The sequence below is a fragment of the Balaenoptera borealis genome (assembly GCF_965194805.1).
Source record: "Balaenoptera borealis genome assembly, chromosome: 11".
In the NCBI taxonomy this organism is placed as follows: Eukaryota; Metazoa; Chordata; class Mammalia; order Artiodactyla; family Balaenopteridae; genus Balaenoptera; species Balaenoptera borealis.
The window spans coordinates 1,387,535-1,414,266 of NC_138868.1; the positions used below are offsets into that span (position 1 = coordinate 1,387,535).

A 26,732-nucleotide genomic window follows, 5' to 3' on the forward strand; every position below is an offset into this window, starting at 1 on the left:
CTGTACCCCTTCCTTCCTGGGGAGAGGAAACTGCTTTGTTGATGGTTTCCCTTCTGAGGTCCCAAGGCTGCCAGCTCACCCTCTCCTCCTCTCTCAGTTGCCTCCCTTCGAAAGATAAATGGGACTTGGGACAGATACAGCTAGCTAGTTGATTCTAGAGGAATCTGGAAAGAAGTCTTCAGCCTTTCTCCTGGTCCCAGACCTTCCCCAAATCCCAGCTTCATCTCTATACCCACCACTGCACCACCCTGGCTCCTCTCCCTTTGCTGGACCCAGGCACATATAAGACAGATGAGTACTCGGAAACACTGCTCTACTTGGAGTCACCCAGGAGCCACTGAAACCAACAGCCCTGACCTCTCTTCTGCACCCCACTCCCCATGGGCTCTCACTGCTTAATGCACCTTTCGTTGGGATACAGCTCTATAAGCGTGGACTCGTGTGTGTGTGTGTGTTGAGAACATCTGAACAAGAGGGCAGATCCCTCCCTCTCCAGCCCCTATTTAAGTTCTATTGTGGTACTCAGCCTACTGTAGAGAGGGTATGCTCTCTTATGTTCTTCAGCCACAAGCTTATGAACCATGTCTTAGTCACAGAAGAAAGAAAAAAGGAAAACAAAAGTCTCAACAAGAGAGAAAAGTGTGAATGAAAGGAAAGGTAGATGAAGAAAGGTAGGAAGCAGGAACAACTGGATGATGGATGGATGAATGGATGGACAATAGGTGGATGGAGGGAGGGATGGATGGATGGGTGGATGGATGAGTGAGTAGATGGATGGATGATGGGTAGAGGGACAGATGGGTGGATGAATGGGTGGACGGATGGATGGGTGGATGGATGAATGGATGGTTGGATAGACTAATAATGGCGGAATTGATGTGTGATTGGATAGATAAATTGTTAGTAGATGGATGGGTGGATGGATGAGTGGGTGGATGGATGAGTGAATGGATGGATAGATGGAAGAGTGAATAGATGCATGGAAAGATGAAGGGTAGAGGGATAGGTGGATGGACAGAGAGGTGGCTGGGTGGATGAATGGATGAGTGGATGGATGGAAGGATGAAGGGTGGATGAATGGGTGGATGGATAGGTAGATGGATGGATGGAGGGATTGATGGATGAGTGAATGGATGAATGAGTGAATGGATGGAGGGATGGATGGGTGAGTGAATGGGTGAGTGAATGGATGGGTAGATGGATGGATGAATGAATGGTGGGAAGATGGATGCATGGGTGGGTGGGTGGATGGGTGAATGGATGAGTGGATGGATGGATAGGTGGATGGATGAGTGGATGGATGGACAGAGGGATGAGTGAATGGATGGATGGATGGGTGGATGGGTGATTGGACAGATGAGTGGTGGGTAGAGGGATGGGTGGATGAATGGATATAGGTTGGTGGAGGGATGGATGGATGATGGACGGATGGATAGGTAGATGGGTGGATGGATGAGTGTTAATGGATGGAAGGATGAGGGGTGGATGAATAGATGGATGATGGGTAGATGGTTGGATGAATGAATGGATGGATGGAAGGATGGACAGATGGACGGATGGATGGATGGATGAGTGAATGAACGGGTGAATGGATGGGTGGGTGGATGAGTGGATAGATGAATGGATAGATGAATGTTGGGTAGAATAATGGGTACAGAATGAAGGGATGGTTGGATGGATAGATGATGGGTGGATGGATGGGTAGATAGGTGGATGGATGGATGAATGAATGGGTGGATGGATAGATGAGTGGATGAATGGATGGATGGATGGGTGGATGGTTGGGTGAATGGATGAGTGGATGAATGGATGAATGGTGGGTAGATGAATGGGTACAGAATGGTGGGATGGATGGGTGGATGGTTAGGTGAATAGATGGGTGGATGAATGGATGAATGGTGGGTAGATGAATGGGTACAGAATGGTGGGATGGTTGGATGGATGGGTGGGTGAATGGATAGATGGAGGGATGAGTGAATAGATGGATTGATGAATGATGGGTGGATGAATGAGTGGATGGATGACTGTATGGGTGGGTGGATGAATGAATGAGTGAATAAAGGAATGAATGGATGGATGGATGGATTATGGATGAATGGATGTGTGGATGGATGGGTGAATATATGGATGATGGATGGATGGATGGATGATGGGTGGATGAGTGGATGGCTGGATGGGTGGATGAATGGATGAGTGAATGGTTGGATGGATGGATGGGTGGATGGGTAGGTGGATGGATGGGTGGATGGATGGATGTGTGGATGGATGGGTGGATGGATGGATGTGTGGATGGGTGGATGGATGGTTGGGTGGATGGAAGGGTGATTGGATAGATGAATTTTGGGGAAATGGATGGGTGGATGGATAGGTGAATGGATGGATGGATGGATAATGGGCAGATGGATGGATAGATGGATGGGTGATGTATGTGTGTATGTATGTATGTATGGACGAGTGAATGAATGGATTGATAAATGTATGAATGAAGAGATGTTTGGATGGATAATGTGTGAATTGATTGGTGGATGAGTGGATGGATGGATGGATGGATGGATGGTTAATGGGTGGATGGATGGGTAGATGGATGGATGGATGTGTAATGGATGGATGGATGGATGGATGGGTGGATGAATGAAGGGATGGAGAATGGGTGGATGGAGAATTATGGGTGGGTGGATGGGTGGATGAGTGGATAGATGGATGGACGAGTGCATGGTTGGATGTGTGGATGGATGGATAGATGGAAGGATGAGTGAATAGATGGACTGATGAATGATGGGTGGATGAATGGGTGGATCGATGAATGGATGGATGACTGTATGGGTAGGTGGATGAATGAGTGAATGAAGGAATGAATGGATGGATGGATGGATGGATGAATGGATGTGTGGATGGATGGGTGAATATATGGATGATGGGTGGATGAGTGGATGGCTGGATGGGTGGATGGATGGATGGGTGGATGGATGGATGTGTGGATGGGTGGATGGATGGTTGGGTGGATGGACGGGTGATTGGATAGATGGGTGGATGGATGGATGTGTGGATGGGTGGATGGATGGTTGGGTGGATGGACGGGTGATTGGATAGATGAATTTTGGGTAAATGGGTGGGTGGATGGATAGGTGAATGGATGGATGGATGGATAATGGGCAGATGGATGGATAGATGGATGGGTGATGTATGTGTGTACGTATGTATGGATGAGTGAATGAATGGATTGATAAATGTATGAATGGAGAGATGTTTGGATAGATAATGTGTGAATTGATTGGTGGATAGGTGGATGGATGGATGATGGATTAGTGGTTGGATGGATGGATGGATGAGTGAATGGATGGATGGGTGGATGGCTAACGGGTGGATAGATGGGTGGATGGGTGATTGGATGGGTGGATATGTAATGGGTGGATGGATGGATGGGTGGATGGATGGATGAATGAATAGTTGGATAGATGGAGGTTGAATGAATGAACAGGTGGATGATGGGTGGATAAATGGGTGGATATATGGGTAGATGAGTGAATGGATGGATAGATGGATGGATAGATGAATGATGGGTGGATGAATAGGTGGATGGATGCATGAATGAATGAATGGGTAGATGGATAGATGGATGATGGATGGATGGATGAATTGGTGTATGGACACACGGAGTGGAATTATGAATTGGTGGATGGGTAGATAATGGAATGTTATAGATAAACGACTGGACAGATGAATATAGATGTAATTGGGTAATGGGTAGAGTTTTAGATGAACAGATGGGCAAATATAGAAAGAGACAGAAGAATAGGAAGACAGATACTGAGTAAATAGATGTATGACTTGGTGCTGGATGAACTATTGAAGAGATAAATTGGTGAAGAGTCAGACCTAAATCAGGGATTTTTCACTCACTGTTCTCTTTTCCTAGAACACCTTCTTCCATCGATGTATGGAGCTATTGTACCCAAGTCTCTTTACAAAAAAGGAAAGGCTTATTCCTCCCCATGAGGTTTTCTTTGACTCTCATATATAAAATATCAACCCCTTCCATAACTCCATATCCTCTTACCCTGAATTCCATCTTCTATAGCATTTACCATCATCTGATATATTGCAATATATATTTCCTTGTTTATTTTTTTTATTCCCACTAAATGTCATTTTGTGAGAACAGGAACTTTGCTAATTCTAAACTCCAGCACCTAAAAAGTGAATACAGTCAACATTCAATAAGTTTGTTTAAAAATATATGGATAAGTGGAAAAATATATAAAGATAAATTTAGAGATGAATGACTAGGTGGTTGTTTGGATGAGATATGGATGAATGAATAGATGAATGAAAATAACAGTAACTAACATTTATTGACAATTTACTGTTCCAACAACTGTTTTAAGTATTAACTCATTTGGATGGCCTTATGGGCAAAATAATGGACAACTATGTATATGGCAGGGCAAACATATATGTATTCATGCACAATTGGATGTCTGACTTGCTAGGTGGGAAGATGGTTAGACATATGGATGGATGAATAGGCAGATATATGAATGGATCTATGAATGGGAAGGATAAATAGTAAAATATTTAGATGAATGTGAGGACAGTAGAATATTTGGAGAGATAGAAGAATGTATTAAAGAATGAACAAATAGTTCACCAGTTGTATATATGGGCAAATAGATATACAAATTGATGAATACATAGATAGTAGTAATTAACATATTGAGTAGATATTATGCTCAGGATAGGTGGATGACTAGCTAAATGCTTCTTTTAAGTGTTTTACATGTATTAAGGCATTTAAATAAATGGATGGATGGATGGGTATGTACATGGATGGATGAATGGAGGGATAGATGAGTGGGTGGGTGGGTGGACACTTGCTCAATGAAGAAATGTAAAGAGATAGGGATGGACATGGGTATATATGTATTGAATGGATCGAATGAATTGACGGAAGAATATATTGTTTACATGGACAATTGAGTGGATAGATATATTGAGAAATTGATGGATTCATAGATGATACATGGAAAATCAGATAGCTGTATAGAGAGGACAGATGGAGTGCATGGATGGATGGAGGATGGATGGATGGATGGAGGATGGATGGACCGATGGAGGATGGATTGATGATGGATGGAGGATGGATGGAGGATGGATGGATGGGTGGATGGATGGATGGATGGATGGACTTATGGAGTATGGATGGATGGATGATGGATGGATGGATAGAGGATGGATCAATAGATGATGGGTGGAGGATGGATGGATGGAGGATGGATGGATGATGGGTGAATGGTGGGTAAATGGATGGATGGATGGATAAATAATGGTACAGTTGACATCAAATACTCTGCCCTATTGTTCCTGTTGGGATATGCCCTAATTGCAAAACTGAATCCTGACCACTGCATTTAAAGATCTATTCTTGCTACCTCCCACCCATCAGTCTGATAAATAATCGTGCAACTCTATTTAAGTTCTAGTGACAGGAAACTCCTGCCACCCCAAGGCAGCCCTCTACCCTGTGGAAATATTTTTCCTTCTTTTGAACCAGAATATACTTTGGCACATTTTGTGCCTGGCTGTCTGTGACTGGGATTCCGGAACCAAGAGCAGCAGGCAAGGAGGAGATGGGCAGGTTGAGATGGAAATGAAACACAAGCTTACTTTCCCTGGGCGATCTGGCTCAGCTTGAGGCCTGGCCCCGTCGCCCTCCCTCCTCCCTCCTCCTCCTCCCACCAGAATCCTGAGGTCTCCGCAGCTCTGGCTGGAGGCTGGGGACGGGTAGTGGGCACAGCTGTTCTCGGCGGCACACCCCACATTCTCTGGCTCCTCTGGGTTGTGCGGGGGGAGGGGCAGGCTGTGGGCCACGGGACACAGCCTGTTACGTGGGGGGGCGTCTGAGCTGGACGTCCCGACCCCCACAAAGTCTTCACCAGCCAGCCACCACCTGAGTCACTGGGACCTCTGGGCCACGTGGAATTTTTCTGACGCTGCTGCCCCCTCCAACACACAGGGATTCACCCATATGTCCACCTGCTTGCTGGTCTGAGCCTAACCTGACCCTTTGTCCACTCACACATCCGCAGGTGCTCACTGGCCCTGACCGCCTGGCACAGCCAGAGGTCGGACTAGCTGGGGAAGCAAGAGGGCCATTCCTCTGCGGCCGTGGGATGGAGGGAGGTGGCCGGGCCAGTGCTGTGGTGGCCAGCTGTCGGCAGCTGGGCTTGGTCCCGGCTGTGCTGGGCCCCTGCTCTCCGACCTCGGGTACTAGTCTGAGCCTCGGTTTCCCCGTCTGGGACACAGGTACGGTGGCGTCTGCCTCTCAGGGTGGTTGTGGGCGTTGGCGAGCCCCGTGAGCTCCTGGACGTGAGAAAGCTCGGCAAGGAGCTGGCCCTCGGCGAGTGTCAGCGAGCGAGCCCGAGTCTGGTCCCTCCCTGGTCCGGCCACTCGCCTCGCGTGTTCTCCAGTGAGTCACGGCGACTCAGCCCAACCGGAGAAACAGTGGGCTGGGCTGCTCCTCCTGGGGCCTTGGCCAGAGCCCGGGGGCAAGGGGGGCCGCTGGCCAGGCCACCGCACCGACCTCGTGCCACTGGCCACTTCTGGGGAGCATGGCTCTCCCATCCCGACGGGAGAGGCTGTGTTGGCCTCTGCCTTGCGGGGTGTCGCTGCTCCGACCTTCCAGTGCCTTCTGGCAGGGGACGGGGGAGGGCAGCAGCCTCCCCACTGGGGAGCAGACAGGATTCCTGGGGTGCCCCGGCCTCCCCCGTGAGGTGATAACAGGAGCAGAGGGCTGGAAAGAAACAAAGGGAAAATGGAGAACGGGAGGGAGGGGAGAGGAGGGAGGGGGAGGAGGGAGAAGAGGAAGGGAGGGGAGAGGAAGGGAGGGGGAGGGAAGGAGGGAGACAGAGATAGAGACAGAGAGACACCAGAGGGGAAAAGAGAGGAGAGAGGGGCCGAGTGTGGGACCAGGGAGGCAGAGGGGCAACGGAGGAAGGAGCAAGGGCCCCGGGCCGGGCTGGGCAGGGCAGGGGAGAGGGCCAGAGAGCAGCTGGGCCAGGGCTGGGCAAGGGGAGAGGCGGGCAGGGATGGGGACGCAGATGTGGGGGACCAGGCACCAGTGAGCGGATGGAGATGGGATGCAGGAGGGAGGAGCGTGTAAGGCAGGGAGCGGCCGCCAAGGTGGCCAGGGCAGGGGAGGGGGGAGGCGGCAGAGGAGGAGGGAGGGAGGCTGCCGCCTGCCCATCACAGGCCTCTGAGGTCCTGCTAAGCCCCCAGGCTGCTGGGCTGCGAGGGTTTTCTCTCTGACATTTTTACTAGTCTCAGAAGGAGGGGGAGGTGGAGGTGGAGGAGACCGAGGGGGGCGGAGAAGGGGGCTGGGGGGAACCAACGGGAAGCAGCTGCTAGGCGTCCTGGAGCAGGAGAGGGGCCGAGAGACCCAGAGTCCGCGAGGCCGCAGAGGCAGGGACAGAGGGGCACTCGGACAGCCCGGGGGCAGCCAGTGGGGAGCTGGCCCAGGAGACCCCCAGGGGCCAGGACAGACAGACGGAGGGTCACAGACCAGCAGACAGAGAGAGGAGACAGGGGAGGGGGTGTCAGAGCCAGAGACCGGCCAGCCAGCCAGAGGGAGAGACAGAGCAAGAAGGAGGGAAAGGGGGAAGGAGAGAAAGCGGAGGGGAGAGGGTCCCAGTGGCAGGAGGAGCGGAGGGAACAGGGCAGCCGCAGAGGGCCGCAGGCAGGAGCCTTTGAAGAAGCAGCCGCAGCGTCCCGTCCCCAGGGCTGGGGTCAGGCCAGGTCGCCGGCCAGGCGGGCGGCCGCCAGCGTCATGAGCAGCTCTGCGCTCCTGAGAAGGAATTCTAGCAAACAGGGCCTGGAGAGCCTCCTGAGGTAGGTCCCTCCGCCCAGGCTGGGGCGCGGAGGGCAGGGCAGGGTGCCCGCGCTGCTGCCACCCACGGAGGACTGGCACCGCGGAGCCTGGGCTGCCTGGGCGTGGGCCTCCCCAGCCTCCCCCAGGAGCCTGGCCCCAGCCCGGCAGCTCTGCGGCCCCCGTGCCGCGGGCAGGGTGTGGAGCGCACCAGGCTGTGGGCCTGGCGTGTACACGTGCGTGTGGGCGCGTGCACGAGGGCCCGTCCCTTCCTCTGCGCCCCCAAGATCGCGTCCTCCTCTCCCACCTGCACCGCCGGGCCTCAGGCAGTGGCCACTCTCTGCTCGAAGACCCTTCCCCGGGCCCTGGGTCTCTGCCCAGGCTCAGCGCTCCCCGGGTGAAGAGCGTGGCCCCACCACGGCTTCCGAGGCCTCCTCTGGTCCAGCAGGCCCTCGGGGACTGTCCAGTCACCCCTTACTTTACAGATGATGAAACTGGACTTAGTACCACATTCACCACCCCGGCCCCGAGGGCACCAGCCCAGCGTGGAAGGGGCCGCGGGCCACGTGAGTGCTTGGGCCTCAGAGCCGGATCTTCCCGAGCTGGAATCCTGGCTCCTGCATCCTTGGGCCACGGGCCAGTGCCCGGTGCTCTCTGGGCCTGTTCCCTCCTCTGTAAAGTCGGGGTGTGGTGGCACCTGCCTCACAGAGTCCTGGAAAGAGAGCAGAAGCAAAGTGCCACAGGCGGGCTCACAGCCACTGTGCACTGTGGGCGTCTCCCCGCCTCCCTCTGAGCCACCTGCAATGCCCTTCCTCCTCCTCCACCCTTCCAGGCATCTAAGGCCCAGCGGAAACGCTGCCTCCTGCATGCAGCCCGCCTCGGCTTCTCCTGAGCTTGGAGGACTGCCCTCTTCTGCCAGGCCTGCGGGCCTGCTCCCTGCCCCCTTGGACGGCATGGCACGTGCTGGACGGACGGCATAGCACGTGCTGGGCAGACTGCCAGCTCCTGGAGGGGGACGGGCGTCCCTCAGCATCCCCACTCCACCCTAGCTCTGACTCTGGGGGGAGGGGGGGCAAGGTGTGCAGGTGGGCTTAGCAGCCTCTGAGGAGAGCTGAGAGCCGCCCCGGGCCCCTTCAGCAGGGTCTCTGCAGTCACGGAGGGACGGCTCTCTCCCTGCCCCACCCTGGCCTGGCCTTAGGGCTGCGACCCCACGGTGGGGACCAGAGAGAGGGTTTGAGGGGGCCCTGCTGGGCGTGCTCCCTTGGGGCCCTGCTCTGCCCGTGGAGAAGGCAGACCCCCCTGGGTCTCCTGGGCTTCACACCTGCCCAATCCACGTGTCTCAGGTGGGACCTCTCGTTCCTGTCAGCTGGGATGTGCCTTCCCAGGAGTCACCGCCGTCCCCCTGTCCCCAGCCTGTGGTCCAGGAACAGAGGAATGCCTGCTGGGTCAGTCCCCGGGGCTCCCCAGCGCCACGTGACAAATGGGGAAACTGAAGCCGTGGGGGCGCGTTGCCCAGCCCACTGGGGGGTGGTGCAGGGAGAGCCCCAGGGCCTGGCCGTGTGCACAAGCATCCGTTGTCACAAGCATCCGTTCAGTTATGGCTTTGGCTCAGTTCCCAGACCTGGTGCCAGGTTGCTGATTTGGGTGAGCCTGGGGCGAGCTGGAGGCGCCAGTGGGGCTCAGAGGGTGCAGCTGGACTGAGGGTGGGGGCAGGCTCGGGCGCAAGCCCCGAAGACCTGGACGGGGGCAGGTGGGCCTGCAGGTGGCCGGCCGGGGCAGGGACAGGAGGCAGCCTCCCTCTGAACTCCCTGGGAACTCCCGCTGTGGAGGGCGGGGGGGGGGGGCGGGGAGGGGCACACGCGAGGGTCCCTCGTGAAGAGTCGCGGAGCGCGTCGGGCCGTCTGGCCACGCTGAGCAAAGCCCCCTGCACATGCTGATGCTTCCAACGACACGCATGGACCCGCACGCGCTCCAGGCCCCTGACCCAGCGGCCGGCGGGGCTACACGCTCATGTACCACACACAGACGCGACTTCCTGCCACCCTCTCTCCTGAATCTAATGGGTCTGCCGGCCGACGGGCCCCTTGTCCCTGGTTGGCAACAGAAAACAAGACTCAGAGAGGCTATGAGTCGCCCCAGGTCCCCTTGGGATTGGGGAACCCGCCCCCCCCCCCCGCCCCCTGCCTCACCCCAGTCCCTCACCTCGGACGCCTGGGTGCAGGGGAAGGGGGACGGCAGAGGGGGCGCCGTCCCCTCCGTGACAAGCGCCGCAAGGGTTTGCGGGCGCCAGCAGTGGCTGGGGTGTAGACTGAATCCAGTTTAAGCAGATTAAAAGCGACCCTATGGGCCAGTAGGGAACTCGTCCTCCCGCCCCGCCCGTATCCCTCGTCTAAGTCTGGCTCACTCTGGGCTGCGGCCGTGCGGCCACCTGAATGCCCCGCAGGAGGCTTTAGGCTGGCAGGGCCGGACCCCAGGGCTGACCCCCTCCCCCGCCAACATGCCCCCATGCCAGCCTCTGACCCTTCCCAGGTGGCTGGGAGTTACTCCCGGACCCGCCGGACCCCAGGGCTAACCCCCTCCCCAGCCAACGTGCCCCCATGCCAGCCTCTGACCCTTCCCAGGTGGCTGGGAGTTACTCCCGGACCCGCCGGACCCCAGGGCTGACCCCCTCCCCCGCCAACATGCCCCCATGCCAGCCTCTGACCCTTCCCAGGTGGCTGGGAGTTACTCCCGGACCCGCCGGACCCCAGGGCTGACCCCCTCCCCAGCCAACGTGCCCCCATGCCAGCCTCTGACCCTTCCCAGGTGGCTGGGAGTTACTCCCGGACCTGCCGGACCCCAGGGCTGACCCCCCTCCCCAGCCAACATGCCCCCATGCCAGCCTCTGACCCTTCCCAGGTGGCTGGGAGTTACTCCCGGACCCGCCGGACCCCAGGGCTGACCCCCTCCCCAGCCAACGTGCCCCCATGCCAGCCTCTGACCCTTCCCAGGTGGCTGGGAGTTACTCCCGGACCCGCCGGACCCCAGGGCTGACCCCCTCCCCAGCCAACGTGCCCCCATGCCAGCCTCTGACCCTTCCCAGGTGGCTGGGAGTTAATCCCGGACCCGCCGGACCCCAGGGCTGACCCCCTCCCCAGCCAACGTGCCCCCATGCCAGCCTCTGACCCTTCCCAGGTGGCTGGGAGTTACTCCCGGACCCCTCCAGCCACCCTGGGGGATTCAAGCCTCTCCCCAGGCCCCCCTTGGGCCCGGCCAGTGTTAGGGGCCGTCGGAGGGCAGCGAGGGGACCCTGGGTCCATTCACTTCCAGAGGGCGCTGGACTCGGGGCCACCTGCCAGGGTCACACAGTCCTCAAGGGCCTGGCTTTGTAAGGTAGGGGCTGAGCTGGCACAGTGCAAGGGGCTCCCGGTCCCCCAGGGGAAGCTCTAGGGGCCAGAGGAGCCCCCCGCCCCCTGCTCCCAGCACACATCCACCTCGGACACATTGGTGATCTCCATGCCTGGCTCTCCCACCCTGGCCAGCCTGTCCCAGGAGGCCTCTAGGGAGCCCGGAGTGGCAAGAGGGCAAGGGATGGGGCCGGCTGTGTGCTGGGCTGGCCCAAGGGGACTGGGGGAAGCCAGGCCTGAAACTACAGTGTCGGAGGGGCGTGGCTGCTTTGGGCCCACCCAAGGGCCCGCATCCGGGGGTGGGGTGGCCCCTGCCCTGGCAAGGCTGGGCGCCTGGTGGGCGGTGCTGCCACGGGTCCGGGTGGTCTGTCGTTCAGAGCGGGTACTGCCCTGGGAGCCCGGGTGAGCCAGCAGCAGGGGGTACAGGGACCAAGTGGCCCAGCCCCTTGGGCAGGGTGTCAGGGCCGGAGCCCAGAGCGCTGAGGTTCAGGCCAGGCTTCAGCCCCGGCCCGCAAACCAGAGTGGGACAGAGCAGCAAGTGAGCGGCGGCCAGCGTGCACCGGGCACCTGGGGGTTGGCGCCCCTGTCCCCGCCAGAGCCTCGAGAGGGTGCCCCATGGCTCCTGGGCCCTGAGGGATGGCTGGACAGGGTGTGGGCCCCAGGAACACCTCATTGGGCTCAGAGCGGCTCAGCACAGGTTGGTGGCCAGGGGCTGACCCACTGCAGATGGGCGCTGGGTGGCACCAGACCCCGGCCCACCCCGGAAGGCGAGGGTGCCGGGGCCATGAGGGACGGTTGCTGCCCATGACGGGCAGGGAGGTCCTAAGGCTTGTGGAGGTGAGGCTGCGGCTGGGGTGTGCCCTGTGGACCCTGAGGCTCTCCCGCCGGGCTGTGTCCTTCCCGGTGGTGGGTGGAGGAAGTGGGGGGAAGACAGGGTGGAGAGGGCAAGGGGCAGCGGGGCCCCTGTGAAGACAGAAAGGGGACGTGTGGGGACAGGACGGGATGAGGGCAGGGGACAGGACAGTGGTCCAAAGGGGGGAGAGGCAGCAAAGGAGGGGCTGGACGAGGCAGGAGGTGGGGATGCTCAAGGGGTCCTGGGAACCCCAGGCTGCAGATGAAGGAAGGGGCCCCCGGGGGCCGCGTGGAGTGGGCACCGAGTACGGGGGGGTGAGGGCAGCACTGGCGACTGCCTGCGGCGATCCTCCCGGGAAGGTGCAGGAGGGCAGGCAGGTAAGAGAAGGGAAGAAGGGGAGAAAAGGGAAGAGAAGGAGAGGAAAACCCAGTGAGGAGACGGAAGGAGGCTGGGGGGCCCCGAGGCGGCATCCCATTCCTGGGCTGGGCCCTCCTGGATGGTGACCCAGGGGCTGCGGGGTTGGGACGCTGGCTGTGCCTCCTTGGGGTGGGGGGCCCCCAATGAGACGCTGCGTCTCTGAGCCTCAGTTTCCTTGCCTGTTGAGGGGTCACTTTGTCCCTTTAATGGGGTCGTTCCGGCCGAGCCCCTAGCTCTTGGCCAAGACTTTGGGGACAGAGGGCCAGGGTCTGGTGGGACATCCAGAAGCATAGCGCCCCACAGAACCGCTGAGGCTGACTCCATGCCCCCATCTGTGTGGGCAGGGAGGCTGAGACTCGGGGAGGGTGGGGTGTTGCCCCCGTCCTGGGGGACAGGCAACAGGGTCTGCAGAATCAGAAGACACACAGCCAGGGGTGGCATGACAAAGAGTGAATTAGGGCCGGTCCAACGGCAAAGCCCCTGCACCCCCAGAATGATCAATCCCAAGGGGTCAGGGATGAAGGAGCACCTCGAAGGGGGGGCTGGGGGCTGGGTGTTGGGGGCTCCGGTGGCAGAAACGGTGTGGAGGCCTCAGGGGGAGGGTCCCGCTGCTCTGTGCACCTGGGGGCCCAGGGATCTCTGGGAGGGCGGAGCCACGAGCAGACGGACAGGTGGTCAGGTGCCAGGCTGCACCTCCTGCCCAGGTGGGTAGACAGGTCTGGACGATGTGCAGACCCCGGGACTCGGCTGAGGAGGAGACCCCCTTGGGTGCCGACCGCGGGGAGAGCCATGTGTGGGGCCTTGGGGAGTGGGAGGTGGACCTGGGGCTCCGCACAGGAGGAGGGGGCGGGGGTGGCAGAGGCTCCAGCCGGTGCCAGCCACCGGTCGCGTGTCCTGGAGCGTGCCAGGGCCTGGCCTCGTGAGCGCTCCGAGGGCTGTGCCAGGCAGTCCCAGCTGGGCTCGGCAGCGTCCGGCTCTCCTGCAGGGCCGTCCGGCGCCAGGAGGAGACTGGGCCGGGCCCGGGGATGCGGCTGGAGCTGGTGCTGTGCGGTCAGCCCCCGGGTCCCGTCCCCCGGAGGTCGGCCCGGGTGATGCAGTGTGTAGGCGTAGGGGTGGGCAGGGCGACTCACTGATGTGAAGGATGGGGCGGGGGCGCCTAGGGAGGTCTCCTGGGCTGCCGCGGCATTTGGCCCAGGCCCCTGCGGCGCTGCGGTCAGTGACTCGGAGGGGAAAGGAAAGACCCGTGTGCGCGGGGCACAGGGCAGAGGGAGGAGCGGCGAGCGCGGGGCCAGCGCCGGCCACAGGCATGCGGCCACCCCAAGCCCAGATGGGCAGGCTGGTCTGAGCAAATGGGGGCAGAGATGTAGAAGAGCCAAGGCAAGGAGGCCGACCATGGAGCCCATCACAAGAGGTAGGCCATCCAGCCAGAGGGAGGTGACAGGGCGGGCAGCGGGACATTCAGCTCCGCTCTGGACCCCACTCTGGGGACCCAGCCTTGAGGACCCAGGGAAAGCCTGAGGTAGAGGGGTTCAGGGGCCACATGCCCACTTTCCCGGCTCGGTGGGGTCTTCGGGGCCCAAGGCGTGAGGCTCTGTAGGGCCGAGCAGTGAGAGGGGGTAAAGCCCCACGAAGAGGGTCACAGACTCCTTAGGCAGGGTCGTTTGCCAGTGCGTGGGCGCCTGGGTGGCAGTGAACTCCGGCTGGGCACCTTTCCCGTCTGGCTGTTTGGGGGGGTGCGGGGGGGTCCACCCGACCAGCCTGGACGGCTTTGGGGCCAGTGGTGTGACGGGCAGGCCTGCCCTGCTGTCGCCCCCACCAGCATCAGAGCCTGGTCCCCCGGGGGCTGCGTGGGTCCCGAGGTGGCCGCTGCGTCCCAGGTCTGGGGAGAAGGACGCAGCAAGAACCCAAGGGTCAGGCACCGCACGGTGGGCAGCAGCTACTGAAGGAGGGATGGGGTCCCATCCAGAGGGCAGGGTGGGGTCTTGCACGGGGTGTGCAGCAGGCGGGCAGCACTGGGGAATGGGGAAGCCGCTCCAGATGAGGGAGTTGGAACAGGTCTGGGACTGGGCAGGTCTGGAGCAGGATGTGGGGCCGGAATCCATGGGAACAGAGGCCCCTCCCACACCACTCTCTCCTGCAGGTGGGGAGGCAGGAGACGGGTGCACCTGTCTGGGAGGTACCGGGACGGTGGGTCACACAGTAGAGGGTGGGCTTCACCTCTGGACCCCGGGGGAGGATGGGGAGAGAGAGGCGGGGCTGTGGTGGGGGTCCCGGCTCTGTCTGCTGTGCCCCGTCCGTCTCCGCCTCCCTTGGCCACGATCCCCCTCATCGTGTCTTCTAGTGGCCACCTTCCTCTCTCCAAGGACCTCCTCCCACCGTGGCCCCTTGTCCCTCCAGGCTGGGTGCAGGCACAGGCGCCCCTCACCTGAGAGGACCTCTTGCCAGTGGCTCCCCCCAAAATAAAACTTGGAATAGGGGTCCTCTTCTGGGGCCCTCGAGCCACACTGTGGGGTCAGCACTGGTTTTCCTGGCAGCCTCTAAGATCTGTAAGGGCAGAGGAAATGTCACCCATCTCTGGGTCCCTAGCACCTGGCAAAACAAAGTGCTGGCAAAGAAAGGGAGGGGGAGGGAAGGGGGGGAGAGGGAAGGGCATGCGGAGCCAGAGGCCCTGGGGATGGAGGAATGGGAGGACAGAGGTCATCCCAGGCAGGCTGAGGGGAGCTGGCTGGGCTGGCTGGGGGGCTGTGGAGCAGGTGGCAGATGTCGGGGTGTCGTCCGGGGTAGCCCGGCCCGGGGAGGGAGGCCGGAGCGGTGACGGGGCGGCTGTGGTCCCCCGTCTGCCCTTCCCAGGGGAGACCCCAGGCCCTGCAGCATCACCTCCCGCCTTCTCGTCAGCTCTAAAGTGGGGTGCTGAGCCAGCCAAGAACCGGGCGGTGGAACTGCCCCAGCTGAGCGGGGTCTGGAGCCGGCAGACATGGCCCCCAGGGGCCAGTGGGGTGAAGGCCCAGAGGAGACGGGGACGGGGACTTGGCCCGAGGGTCCCTGGTGGCTGGAGGGCTGAGTCAGAGGCAGCCTCCCCAGTTTGCCCCGGGGCTGGCTGGAAAGTCGTGCAGGAGGGAGTCATTGCCTTTGGGGGCTCTGGGCAGGGCAGCTAGGGGTTCCCCCGAACGAGAGGCCCCCCCAAGAACTGCCCCACTGGGAGAAGACGAAGGTGTGTTGGGCACGGAGGCCACACTGCGATACTCCGCTGTGAGGAGGGGGCGGTGCCCCCCCGGGGCAGGAGGCAGTGCCGGCGGGCTGGGGTCTGGGCTGACGCAGAACAGGCCCCACCCACAGGCTGCTCTGGCCTCGGCCCCGGGCCGCCCGCCGGCCCAGGTCCCAGAGCCCTCCCCTCCCTCGGGGCTGGGGAGCAGCTGCAGTCCTGGCGCGGGCGGGATGCTCTGCCCTTCATCTCTGGGTCGCCCTAGGGTGCTGCAGCCTCGGGGCGCACGAACCCCTGCAGGGCTGGCCTCTCCCGTGCTAGCTTCGGGCTCCCAGAGGCTGTGGCTGCGCCCCTCCCCCCAGCTCTGGGCCCGCTGCCCTGGAGACACAGCCGCCCTGGCCTGCGCCCTTTGGGGTGCCGTCCTCTCTGCGGTTGTGGGGAAAGCCAGCTTTGCAGGTAGCTGTCCCCTCATCCAGGGAGGCTTCCCGCATGTGACCTGCTCACAGGGCCAAGAGGGACACGGGGCGGGGTGTGGGCCGGGCCTGCCCCTGCGGGGACTGCGGCCTCCTTCTTGGGGACACAGGTCTGTGGGCAGTGCCAGTCGTGGGGAAGCGGGAGCTGGGCCCGCCTCGGGGGTGGTCTCAGTTCTCACCCTGCCCGGTGGGTCAGCACCCCTTTTAACGGCTGGGGAGCTTGAGGCTGGGCCTGAGGTCTCACTCTGGGGAGGAGGGTCAGGGAGACAGGGCAGAGCCACAGCCTGGCACGCCTGCCCTCTCCTCCCTGGAGTGCCTGGACTGCTTCCCACGCCCAGCAGCTGCCCCTCCCCGGGCAGCCCGGGCCCTCCCTCCTGCCGGGGTGACTGACAGCCATCCCTCCCGGCCCTCCACGCCCGGTCCCTGCGGGCCTCATCGGCTCACCCCGAGGATGGCAACAGGCTCCCCACCTCAGGTCCCCTCCAATCACCCTCCTCCTCCCAGCTCGGAACCTTCGGTCTCCCCCAGACCCGCAGCTTAGCCTCTGCACCCAATCTTCCCGGGTCCTTCTCTGCCCCTGAGTCCTGCCCCACAGCGCTGGGGGTGACAGCTGTGGGAAGGGTTGGGAAGAGCTGGCACTCCCGCACCCCCAGCAGAGGGGGACCCCGAGGCTCCCAGCGGAGGCTGACCCTGCAGGCTGGGCCTCAGCCATAAACCCTGTGCCCCCTCCCCCGGACGGCAGGCCCTGGAGGCGCCCTGCGGGCCGGGGAGGGGCCGGAGGGAGGGAAACCGGCCTAGTCTCTGGCCTAGAGCCCCTGGGGGCTTGGTGCCCCCCAACCTTTCCCTCTCGGGGTCCCCATGGCTCCCTTACAGGTTATTCATCCCCAGGTGAGCCAGGGCCCCTCCCCACCTGCCATTCCTTCCTACTGACTATCTCCCTGAGGTCCCCACGCACCCCGCACCTCCAAGCTCAACTCAGTGACCACCCCCCACACCCCCCAGGCTGACCCCTCCCAGGTTCCCACCTCTCCCCTCCTGGGGAGTTCTGGAGGCCTGTCCCTTTGCCCCTGCAGCACCCAGGCTGCAGCTTCCCCCTCCTAACTGCCCCCCCACCCAGCTGGCATCTCCCCCTTCTCCATGTCCCAGCTGGGCCTCCTTCCCAAATGCTGATCTGACAGCACCTGTGCTGGCATAGGCTCGCCCGGGGACACCCCACAGGGGAGGCGGGGCACCACCCCAGAGCCACCGCTCCCTGGCCCCGGCCACTCGGAGCTCTCCCGCCCGCTGGCCCCGCCTCTGCTCTTGCCCACAGCCTCTGGGGTCTGACCCACAGACCCCTGCTCATCTTTCAGACACAAGTTCAATTTCGATTCCTGAGCTTCCCTGGACAGTGGGGTGGGGCTTGCCCTGTGGGGTGTCTCCCTGGCATAGGACACCCAGTGGGGTACAGACACACCCAGGAAGGCACTGCTGAAGGGGGGTGGGCCGGGAGGGGGGCTGGACCAGTGCCAGGGCAGTCGGGAGGGCAGGGGGGTGGTGGCCAGGTTCCCAGCAGCTGCGGCTCCCGTGCCCACACCCTCTGCCACCCCACCCACCTCCCACCTGCTCGCTTGGGGCTATCTCTGTGCCTGGCTCGCCCCTCACAGCTGCCTCACTGCACGGATGAGTGAGAGCCAGCATCCTGGTGCCCGCCGTGGACCCTCCCCCGGGCTGCCTGGGCGGGACCCACGTTGCACACCAGTGAGGGGCACCCCTTGAGTTGTGGGGTGCGGGGGCTGCCCAGGCACCGCTGCCCTCTCCTGAGCTCCCGGCGGGGCCCAGTGCCTGCGCTCGGGGGCTGCTCTAAGACGAGGTGGCTGGGGGTGCGTGCTGTCCCCCAGCCCCGGAAGCCAGGCCGAGTGGCCTCTCTGGGGCTCGGGTCCCCCCACACTCTGTCCCTTCACTCGTGGGCTCTGCGGTCACTTGAGGCGCCGGTTGCTCTGCAGATGTCCACCTTGGCGTACGAGACCCCAGGGCGTGGGGCACGGGAGGGGACTGGACACCTTGATGGTCACAGGGAGACAGGGGCCCCCTGCTCCGGCTGGGTGACCGGCCCAGCTCCCCAGGCCTCCCAGCCAGCTCCTGCCCGTGGTGTCCAGGGGACAATGGCCAGGAGGTTGCCCTGCAGGTCTAAAGGGGAAGTTCCCCACTTCTGGCCTGGCCCGGCCTGGCCGTCCTCCCTTGGGCCCTGGCCCCTCAGCTGAGCCCCGAAGCTCTTTCCAGAACTCTGAAAAGCTTTAGGCGCCGAGAAGCAGGTGGGGCGGCCGTGAGCTGCCTGCAGGGGGCAGAGTTGAGACGGGACCGAGGCTTGATGCCCCCTCTGGAGCCACCGCAGGGCAGGGGAGGAAGGAGGTTGGGACAGCGGGGAGGGCCAGACCAGGCCCAGGACTGGCACCATGGAAGCCGTGGTGGAGACTGGGGGGCTGCGGAGGAAGGAGGGGAGGGGCCCGGTAGGCGGTGGACGTGGCCAGCAGCGGTAGCCCCTGAACTTGGGGAGCCCCACTGAGGACAGGGAGCCATAGCCGGCCCGTTGGGGTCTGTGCACACTCGTGTACCTGGTGGGGCGAGGCGCCACGCTGGAGCGTGACACAGGGAGGGGGGGTGCAGAGCCCTTTCAGCAGCCCCTGGGGCTGAACCCTGGGCGCGCCCGGAGCCAGAGCAGACGCAGGAAAGAGATAATTGCATTTGTGCAGGAACACCAAATCCCTCGCAGCTGCGCACGGGCTGAGCCAGGGCCACGGGCGGGCCGGCCAGCCGACGCCAGCATCCTGACAGCTCCGCCGAGCGTGCCAAGGGGTCTGGGCCGCCGGCCGGGGGCGCCTTTCCCAGGCCAGAGGCCCCCACCCCACCCCAGGAGAGCCGCCCCCCTCTCAGTTCCCAGAACGAAACCCAGCTGTGGAACAGTGAGGGGGTGAGGTCATGGGAGGGGCCAGGAGGGGCCGCATTACTCACATCCTGGGGCAGGCGGGCGGGCGGGAAGGGAGGAGGCCCGGAGGAAAGGGGCTGAGCCGGCTCCGTCCTTGGGCCGCTGGGTCAGGGGCTGGGGGCCAGCGCGGCCTCTCCCAGTGTGGGGCTTTGGCGAGACCGCTGGGGACCCCTACCCTGCTACCCGGCTCTGCCCCCCCCCGAGCTCCCTGCCCCTGAGGGCTCGGGGGTCACATGCAGATGGCAGGGAGCAGGGGTGACCCTTGGAGGGGCCAGCTCCTCAGGAGTAATGTTCTCAGAAAACATGCCTTGGCCTCTGGCCAGGCGCGTTGTCGGGACGACGGCAGGAAAACACTAAACAGTGTGCTGGGGCCCCCTGGACGGGCCTGGGGGCCTGGGCCTGCCACCTTGCCCTCACCTTGTTCCCTTGCCCGAGTCTGTCAGCACATGGACGTCCGTGTGCACACGTGTGTGCACGAGTGTGCCTGGTGGGGGGCGCCGGGACCCATGCGTGGAGTGTGGGTGGGTGCGCCCACGTGGGCCTGAGTGTTGGGCTCAGGAGAAAGTGTGTACGTACACGTGTGCATTCCTGCCACGTGTGCGTGTGTGCGTGTGTTGGTGTGTGTGTGTGTGTGTGTGTGTGCCAGGGAGGCCCGCTGTGCATTGCGCGGTTGAGTGCAGGCCTGCGTGGGGCTTTGCTGGCCGGGACATATCGCCCTACCGGTGGGCTGACCAGACCGTGTGGCCTCTGCACTCAGCTGTGCCAATGAAGGGTCCCCGGGGCTTGGGGGAGGGGTCTGGGGAGCAGGAGCTATCATCCTGAGAGAGGCCCCACCTGGCCCACCCACACATCCCACCAGGGCCCATGCACACACACCCAGCACCACACATTGGCCAAAAAATCCCAAACGCCCAACACACCCATAGGCGTGTGCAGCTTGGACGTGGCAGTGCAAGAGATGCAGTGCCGGTCTCACCCCTCGGAGGAATCCCCCCGGGCGCCCCCGGGCTGCCCCAGGAGAGGGCTGTGGGCACCTTCTCTCCCCCCACTGCCCTGCTAGGCTTCTGCCCTCCATCTGAAGGGGCTGTTGGTGCTCATGGCGGGGAGGAGCCCCGGACCCTAGGTCCCCAACATCCCCGAGATCACCCCAGGCTCTTCCTCCCCAGACAGGACGTGGCCCCCAGCCCCCAGCCGAGGGCCTGGAGCAGGAGGCTGATGGGAGCCAGGTGTGGGGGATTAAGTGGCTCCCTGGGGCCCGGGTGGGGAGGGGGTGGGAGTCAAAGTCGCTTCTGAGGAGCGGCACGGGGGTGGGGGGCGGACTGGGGGTGCCGAGGGCTGAGCAGGCGGCTTGGTTTGCGTGGCTGGGGTCCCGTGTGGCTGCCGCGGGGGGAGCGGGCCTCGAGCTGGGGCTATGGAGGGGCCTGGCTTTTGTCTGGGAGGCTCCGAGGAGACCTAGGAGAGATTAGATCATGTGCTGGCACGGCTGCCGAGACCACAGAGCCGGCCCACCCTGGCCAGGGGACGGGGGCCCTGAAGGAGCGGGCTGCGGGGTCAGGCGGGGGACACGGCAGGAAGGGGCTGAGACCCCGGCTCGGAACAGTGAGCGCTGTAGAACGGAGACCCAGGACCCCTCTCTCGGGCTCTGGGGGAGCTGGGGCAGGCAGACCGTGCCAGCTGGCCGAGGCCTGCGGTGCCCACCGGATGCCAACAGCCTGAGATCTGCTGGACCAGGGCCAGGGTGGTCCGGCCCCGGACCCCTGGTCTCAGGCCGACCTTGTGTAGACCCGAGGGAGGAACCCCAGGAAGTGTGGGAGTGAGGTCCCCCGCACCCGGCTCTGCGTGGGCCTCAGTTTCCCCATTGACGGCACAGCCCGGAGAGACTCCGCACGGGGGCCGGGGACGGGCGGGCGTGGTGTTGGGTGAGCTGAGAGGTCAGGTCCCGGCTGAAGGCAGGCCCTTTTCGGGTCCTCTAGCGGGGCCGCAGTCTGCTCCTATGGGGCAGGAAGGGTCGCCCCTGCTGGGATGGTCGCGTTAGGGGCGTGGCCGCCTAGCTGGGCCGCCTCTGGCCTGACCTCAGCCCAGGCCACCAGCGCCCGAGTGGCCGAGGCTACAGTCACTTGACTCAGGTAGAACGAACGAGTGACCCCAGCTGCCCGGCGGCCACAGCCAGCTCTCCGCACCTCAGCCGGCTATTCCCGTACCCTCCGGGCCCTGCCTGGGGCCAAAGCTACACTAGCCAGTGTCCTGGCTCCCAGGGGGTCCAGGGATCCAGCCTGCTGGAGGAGGATGGAGGGTCTGGTCCCATCCTTGGGGTTTCCCCAAGCCTGTCCGACACTGGGGCCCCCACATCACCAGGAGGCACGTGGACGTCCAGAGACCACCAGAGCCCTGGGTCCTCCTCCAACCCGAGGACACCTTCCCGACCACCTCTCAAGATCTCTGCTGTAAAGATGGGGAAACTGAGGCCTAGAGAGGCCTTGCTGGGGCCTGCTTGGACGGGGGAAGTGGGGTACAGGCCCCGGTGTTGACTCTTTCTCCGTGTCCCTCAGGCTCGCCACTCAGTGGAGCGTGGAAGAGGAGGAGGATGGCGCCCGGGGGCGGCGCCAGCAGGAGAGGGGCTGGCAGCTTCCGGCCCAGGATGAGGACGAAGGAGGCCAGTCCCTGGTGCAGCTGGAGCAGGAGAAGCTGTGAGCCGACACTGCCAGCTCGCTTGTCCTGCACCCCTGGGCAGAGGGGTCCTCTGGGGGTCAGGCCCTGGGCTGGAGGCCCCAGAGCAGATGAGACGAGGAGGGAGGGGCCCAGCCCTGGAACCCGGGCGGGGTGGGGTGGGGGTGTCCTTAGGGTGAGGGTCGTTGCAGCCCCAGGTGCCAGCGGAGTCTGCCGGACACCTGGCCAGAGACGTGTGGAGCTACCCCCTACCAGCCAGCCTTCCGAGGTCCTGCCTCAGGCCCTGGTCACCCTGAACGGTCCCCCTTGCTTGGACTGACTCTGAGCGCAGCTGTGGGGCCCTGGCCCCCGAGCCCCTTGCCCTAGTCCTTGCTGTCTGTGACTCACTGAGGCCACATCCAACTTGGCGGGCCGAGGGCCGGCTTATTCCCTGCCGGGGCCCAGGAGGCCGCTGTAGCTGGGCTGGGCTGTTTTTCCAATAATGCTTCCCCTCCTCCCGGCCCTGTTTTGTTCCATTTTCTCCGAGTCAGCAGCTCTGGGTGGAGTGGGGTGCTGCAGCGGTCAAGGCCCCTCGGGCCAGGTCCCTAGCCTAGCAGGCAGGGGCTGGGGGCAGGCAGGGACCACTGGACCACAGGCCTGCCGTGGGGGACAGGGTTCAGGGCTCAGCCGGGAGGGCAGAGGGAAACTCGGCACCCACCCGCGGGGACCGTAGGTAGCGGGGGAGAGACATAGCCCAGCATTTGGGGAGCCCCAGGCTGAGCGGGGAGACATAGCCCTGTTCTTGGGGAGTCCTGGCTTAATAGGGTGTGGCCCAATCTTGGCCTCAGGTAGCTCCAGTCTGTGGGGGAGACACAATCCTGCCCTCAGGGATTCTCTGACAATGGGGGGGGGCCTCGGCCCAGCCGTGGGGTGCTGCCCCTGGGGCAGATGGGGTCTCCCGCACTTGGAACCCAGGGTCTGAGAGAGGGAGGCGGCGTGGACGGGGATGTCGGCCCCCTGCCCCGCATCTGGCCCGGCCCTAAGAACGTGCCTGCTCTTTCAGCCTCAGCCCGAAGCCCTCGGAGGCCCCTGAACTGGACGAGGATGAGGGTTTCGGCGACTGGTCCCAGAAGCCAGAGCAGCGGCGGCAGCATTGGGGGGCTGGGGAGACCACGGACGGTGGGGCCCCCCCTCGGGGTGCGAGCCCGGAGGGGGAGCAGGAGGAGGACAGGCAAGTGGGGGTCAAAGTGTGGCGGTGGGGGGCTCTGTCCAAGCCCCCTAACCTGTGTCCGAGCCACTCCCTCTGCTCCCGCCCCCCCAGCAGCCCCCCAAAATGCCCTCGTGGCCGTAGCGGGAGAAGGAGGAAGAGAACGAGACAGGAGGGCGGCGGCGGGGGTGCTGGTGCTGCGGGTGGGACAGGAGGAATCTCGTTCCTGGGCTCCCCAGGGCCCCCGGGCCCCATCCAGACCAGCTGCGGCCGGCCGGGCTGTTGCTCCATCAGCACATCTGCAGCCCACTGACGTCAGGGAGGCCCTGCGCCCCCGCCGCCGCCCCTTCCTCCCCCGGGGCAGCGAGCTCCATTCCCACGGAGGGGAGCAGGTATTTCCAGATGTGCGGCCGCCAGTCGGCCTGGGGGGACAAGCTTTCCAGATGTGCAGCCGCTCTGAACCAGGGCAGGCAGGGGGAGGGGCCCTGGGCTGGGGTCTGCTCCGGACCCTCACCCGCCCCCACCCCGGGGGTCTGAGCTGCTCTCAGCACCCCACAGCCCGGGGGCAGGGGCCCAGCTCTGCTCGGGAGCTCCAGGCTCGGGGCCCTGTGGCCTCGAGGGTCTCCGGAACCCCTCTGGGCCACCTCCCGTCCCCTCCAAGGCCCCTGAAGCAGCCCCGAGCTCTCGCTAAGACCCCTCCCGTCACTCCACCACCCCTTCCCATCCACGCCCAGAGCCAGCTGCCTGGCTGGGGCCCTGCTCCTGGTGTGGCCCCCTGCCCACGGCCGCCCTCCAGGCCTCGGTTTCCCTCATCGGTCTCTGGGGGCCAGAGCACACTCTGCGTTTCTGAGCTGGGGGCGGGGGCAGCAGGGTGGCCCGTCCACTGGTGCTGGGGCGGCTGCAGCCCTGCCGGCCCTGTTCGCTTTGTCCCCGACTGGCCGCCCAACAGCAGGGGGCACTATAGCTCTTCTGTGGACCCTCCTGCTCTCGCCAGGCCGCCCTGCCCCCCGCACCTGCCTGGCCTCCTGTAGCCCAGCTGAATGGGCCCTCTGTGAGCCTGCCGCTGGCTCGGACCCCGGCCCACCTTGGGTGGTGGTCTGGGTCTTGGCTGGCATGAACACCAAGGGGCCTGAAATCATGGAAAATGCGAGAATTTCCCATCTTCTTCTCCAGGTTCAGTCCCGCTCCAATGCAGAGTCGCGCAGGCTGCCAGCGGCTGGCCTCCCCGCCGCCCCCCACAGCCAGCCTGGTCAGCCCTGCTCCTCAGGGCTGCAGTCCTCGCTGTGACCCCAGCCCTTGCCTCGTCCCTCAGTTGACCAGCCCCCAAACAACCCTCAGACCCCACCTAGCTCCCACCTGCCGCCCAGGCCCGCTCGCCCCAACGCGGAGCAGGGCAGGAGCAGGGGGCCCAGGCAGCCCCAGCCCCAGGAGGCCAGCCCGCAGGCTGGACACCAACAAGCAAGACACGGGCCGGGGATGGTCCTGAGGGCCTGGAGCCCGGGGCTAGCTTCAGAGTGCAGGGATGGGGCAGTGGGCACTGGTCACATGGCCCCGGGGACAGAGGGCAGGCTCTGAGGTCCTTGGGCTTACTTCTCTAAAGAGGCTGGGGTCTCGAGATTCCTGGGCACTTAACTGGTCTGACTGCCCATCTTACAGATGGGGAAACTGAGGCTTGGAAACGGGAAGGGACTCGAAGTGATCAAAAGACCTTTGATCTATTGGATTGCCTCCTCCTCCCCTCCACAGGCCTCTCCAGTACACCTTTGGGAGCCAGGGTGGCGACGAGCTGACCCCAGCTGGGGTCTGTCTGGAGGAGCTGCATCTGAGCCCCGACTCAGAGCCCCAGGAGGGGCCGGGAACAGAGGACACAGAGCCTAAAGGCCCCGAGGGACCCGTCCAGGGCAGCCCAGGGCTGGCAGAGACCAAGGAGGCAGATGAACAGGTGCCGGCGTCTCCCCAGAGGGTCTGGGCACACCCCGGCCCCCAGGCTGCGTCTGTCTCTGCTACCTGCTCGCTCTGCGGGCCTCGTGGGACGGGCCCAGAGGGAGCCAGCACCCACCCCCGCAGTCTCAGAGGGTGGTGGGGTTGGTCACCCTGCCTGATGGAACAACGCTTTCCCGGACTCACCAGCTCCTGCTGTAGAGAATTCCAGAACCAGAGAATGGCAGGGTGGGAAAGGACCTGAGGCCCAGGGAGGGGAAAGTGTTTCCTTCAACCAGTCACGGGTGGGGCAGGAGGGGTGCAAAGGGGGCGATCATTCAGACCCCGTAACCTCAGACGTTCTGTTCCCAGCACCAGAGATGCCAGCAGCGCAGGGCACCCAGCCCCTTGGTCTTGGAGGAGACGGAACCGGGCTCGCCTCCCCTGAGCCCCAGCACCAAAGTAGGTTAAGCCCCAAAGCCTAGCCCTCTGTCCCGGACTCATGACCAATGACAGTCCCAGAGAGGCGGCCACGGGGCAGCTCCAGGATGGGAGCACAGCCTGCTCTTTCTCTGCCGGGCTGGCTCTCAGCAGAGCCTTGTGAAACGCATGAACTGGGCAATGGGACTGGTGGGTGGGAGCAGCTGGGAGGGGTGGGCTGGGGGCCTTGCTCTGGCTTCGGAGGCTCAGTCTCCGCCCGCCCTCCACAGCTCAGCGACAGAACCGAGTCCCTGAACCGCTCCATTCAGAAGAGGTATGTCTGGTTGCTTCCCAGGCAGGACTCGGGGTTCTCCAAGGGAGGGTTGAAGCGGGGACCCAGTAGGTGGAGATGTGGGGGCCCGAGAAAGCTCTGGTAGGAGCTCAGGGTGGGCATAGAAGCTGAGTGAGGGGGCCTGGGCCATGACCCTTCTCCTCTCCTCCAGTAACAGTGTGAAGAAGTCCCAGCCAGCCCTGCCCGTCTCCACGATTGACGAGCGGCTGGAGCAGTACACCCAGGCCATCGAGGTGTGTACGGGTCCCCTCCACTTCTGCAGGGTCCCTCCTCCATTCATGCACCCATTCCTCCATCCAACCAATGTCTCTCCATCCAACCAACTCCTGTCCTTTCACCTACACTCTTCCATCCAACCAACACCCCTTTATCCAACCAACCCACTCCATCCAACCAAGGTCCCTCCATTGATCCTACACACACCCCCATCCAACTAACTAACACCCTTTAATTCAACTAACACTCTTCCATCCAATCTACACCCCTCCATCCAATCAACACTACTCCATCCAACCAACACCTTTCCATCCAACCCACATCCCTCTATCCAACCAACACCCCTCCATCCTATCAATGTCTTTCCATTCAGCCAATGTCCTTTCATCCAACTGATATTTTTTGTTTGACCAATATTCCTCTACACAACCAACACCACTCCCTCCAACCAACACCCCTCCATCCAACCAATGCCCTTTCATCCCATTAACTCCCCTCCATCCAACCATCATTCCATCCAACCAACACTCTTCCATTCAACCCCTCCTCCTCCAAGCCTGTGCCAGGAGCAGCATGAGGACAGCCCCACATTTGTCTCGTATCTCACCCATCACCTGTGCTCTGCAGAGCAAGGGGGGTGTTTCACAAGTACACTGAGGGGAGGAAGGCACGTTTTTCCAGAGTGCCTTCTGCCAGCCCTGCGTTGGAAAAGCAGTCCTGGGGGAATGCAACCACACAGGACGTCAGCCGTGTGCCGAAGCGGCTCACACAGGCCTCTCTGACGTGTTCCACGTGGCTGTCCAGTAAAGCGGTC

The 26,732-nt window shown here is 62.6% G+C and overlaps 1 protein-coding gene across 1 annotated transcript in view; it reads left to right on the forward strand.

The window, feature by feature from the left end:
- LSP1 (lymphocyte specific protein 1) overlaps positions 1-26,732 on the forward strand; it is a 37,902-nt gene that overhangs the window by 5,773 nt on the left and 5,397 nt on the right. The window contains exons 2-7 of the mRNA XM_082341987.1: positions 21,707-21,844; positions 22,867-23,038; positions 24,767-24,952; positions 25,303-25,392; positions 25,641-25,684; positions 25,854-25,935. Of these exons, the coding sequence (XP_082198113.1) occupies positions 21,707-21,844; positions 22,867-23,038; positions 24,767-24,952; positions 25,303-25,392; positions 25,641-25,684; positions 25,854-25,935 (712 nt within the window). The remainder of the gene's footprint in view (positions 1-21,706; positions 21,845-22,866; positions 23,039-24,766; positions 24,953-25,302; positions 25,393-25,640; positions 25,685-25,853; positions 25,936-26,732) is intronic.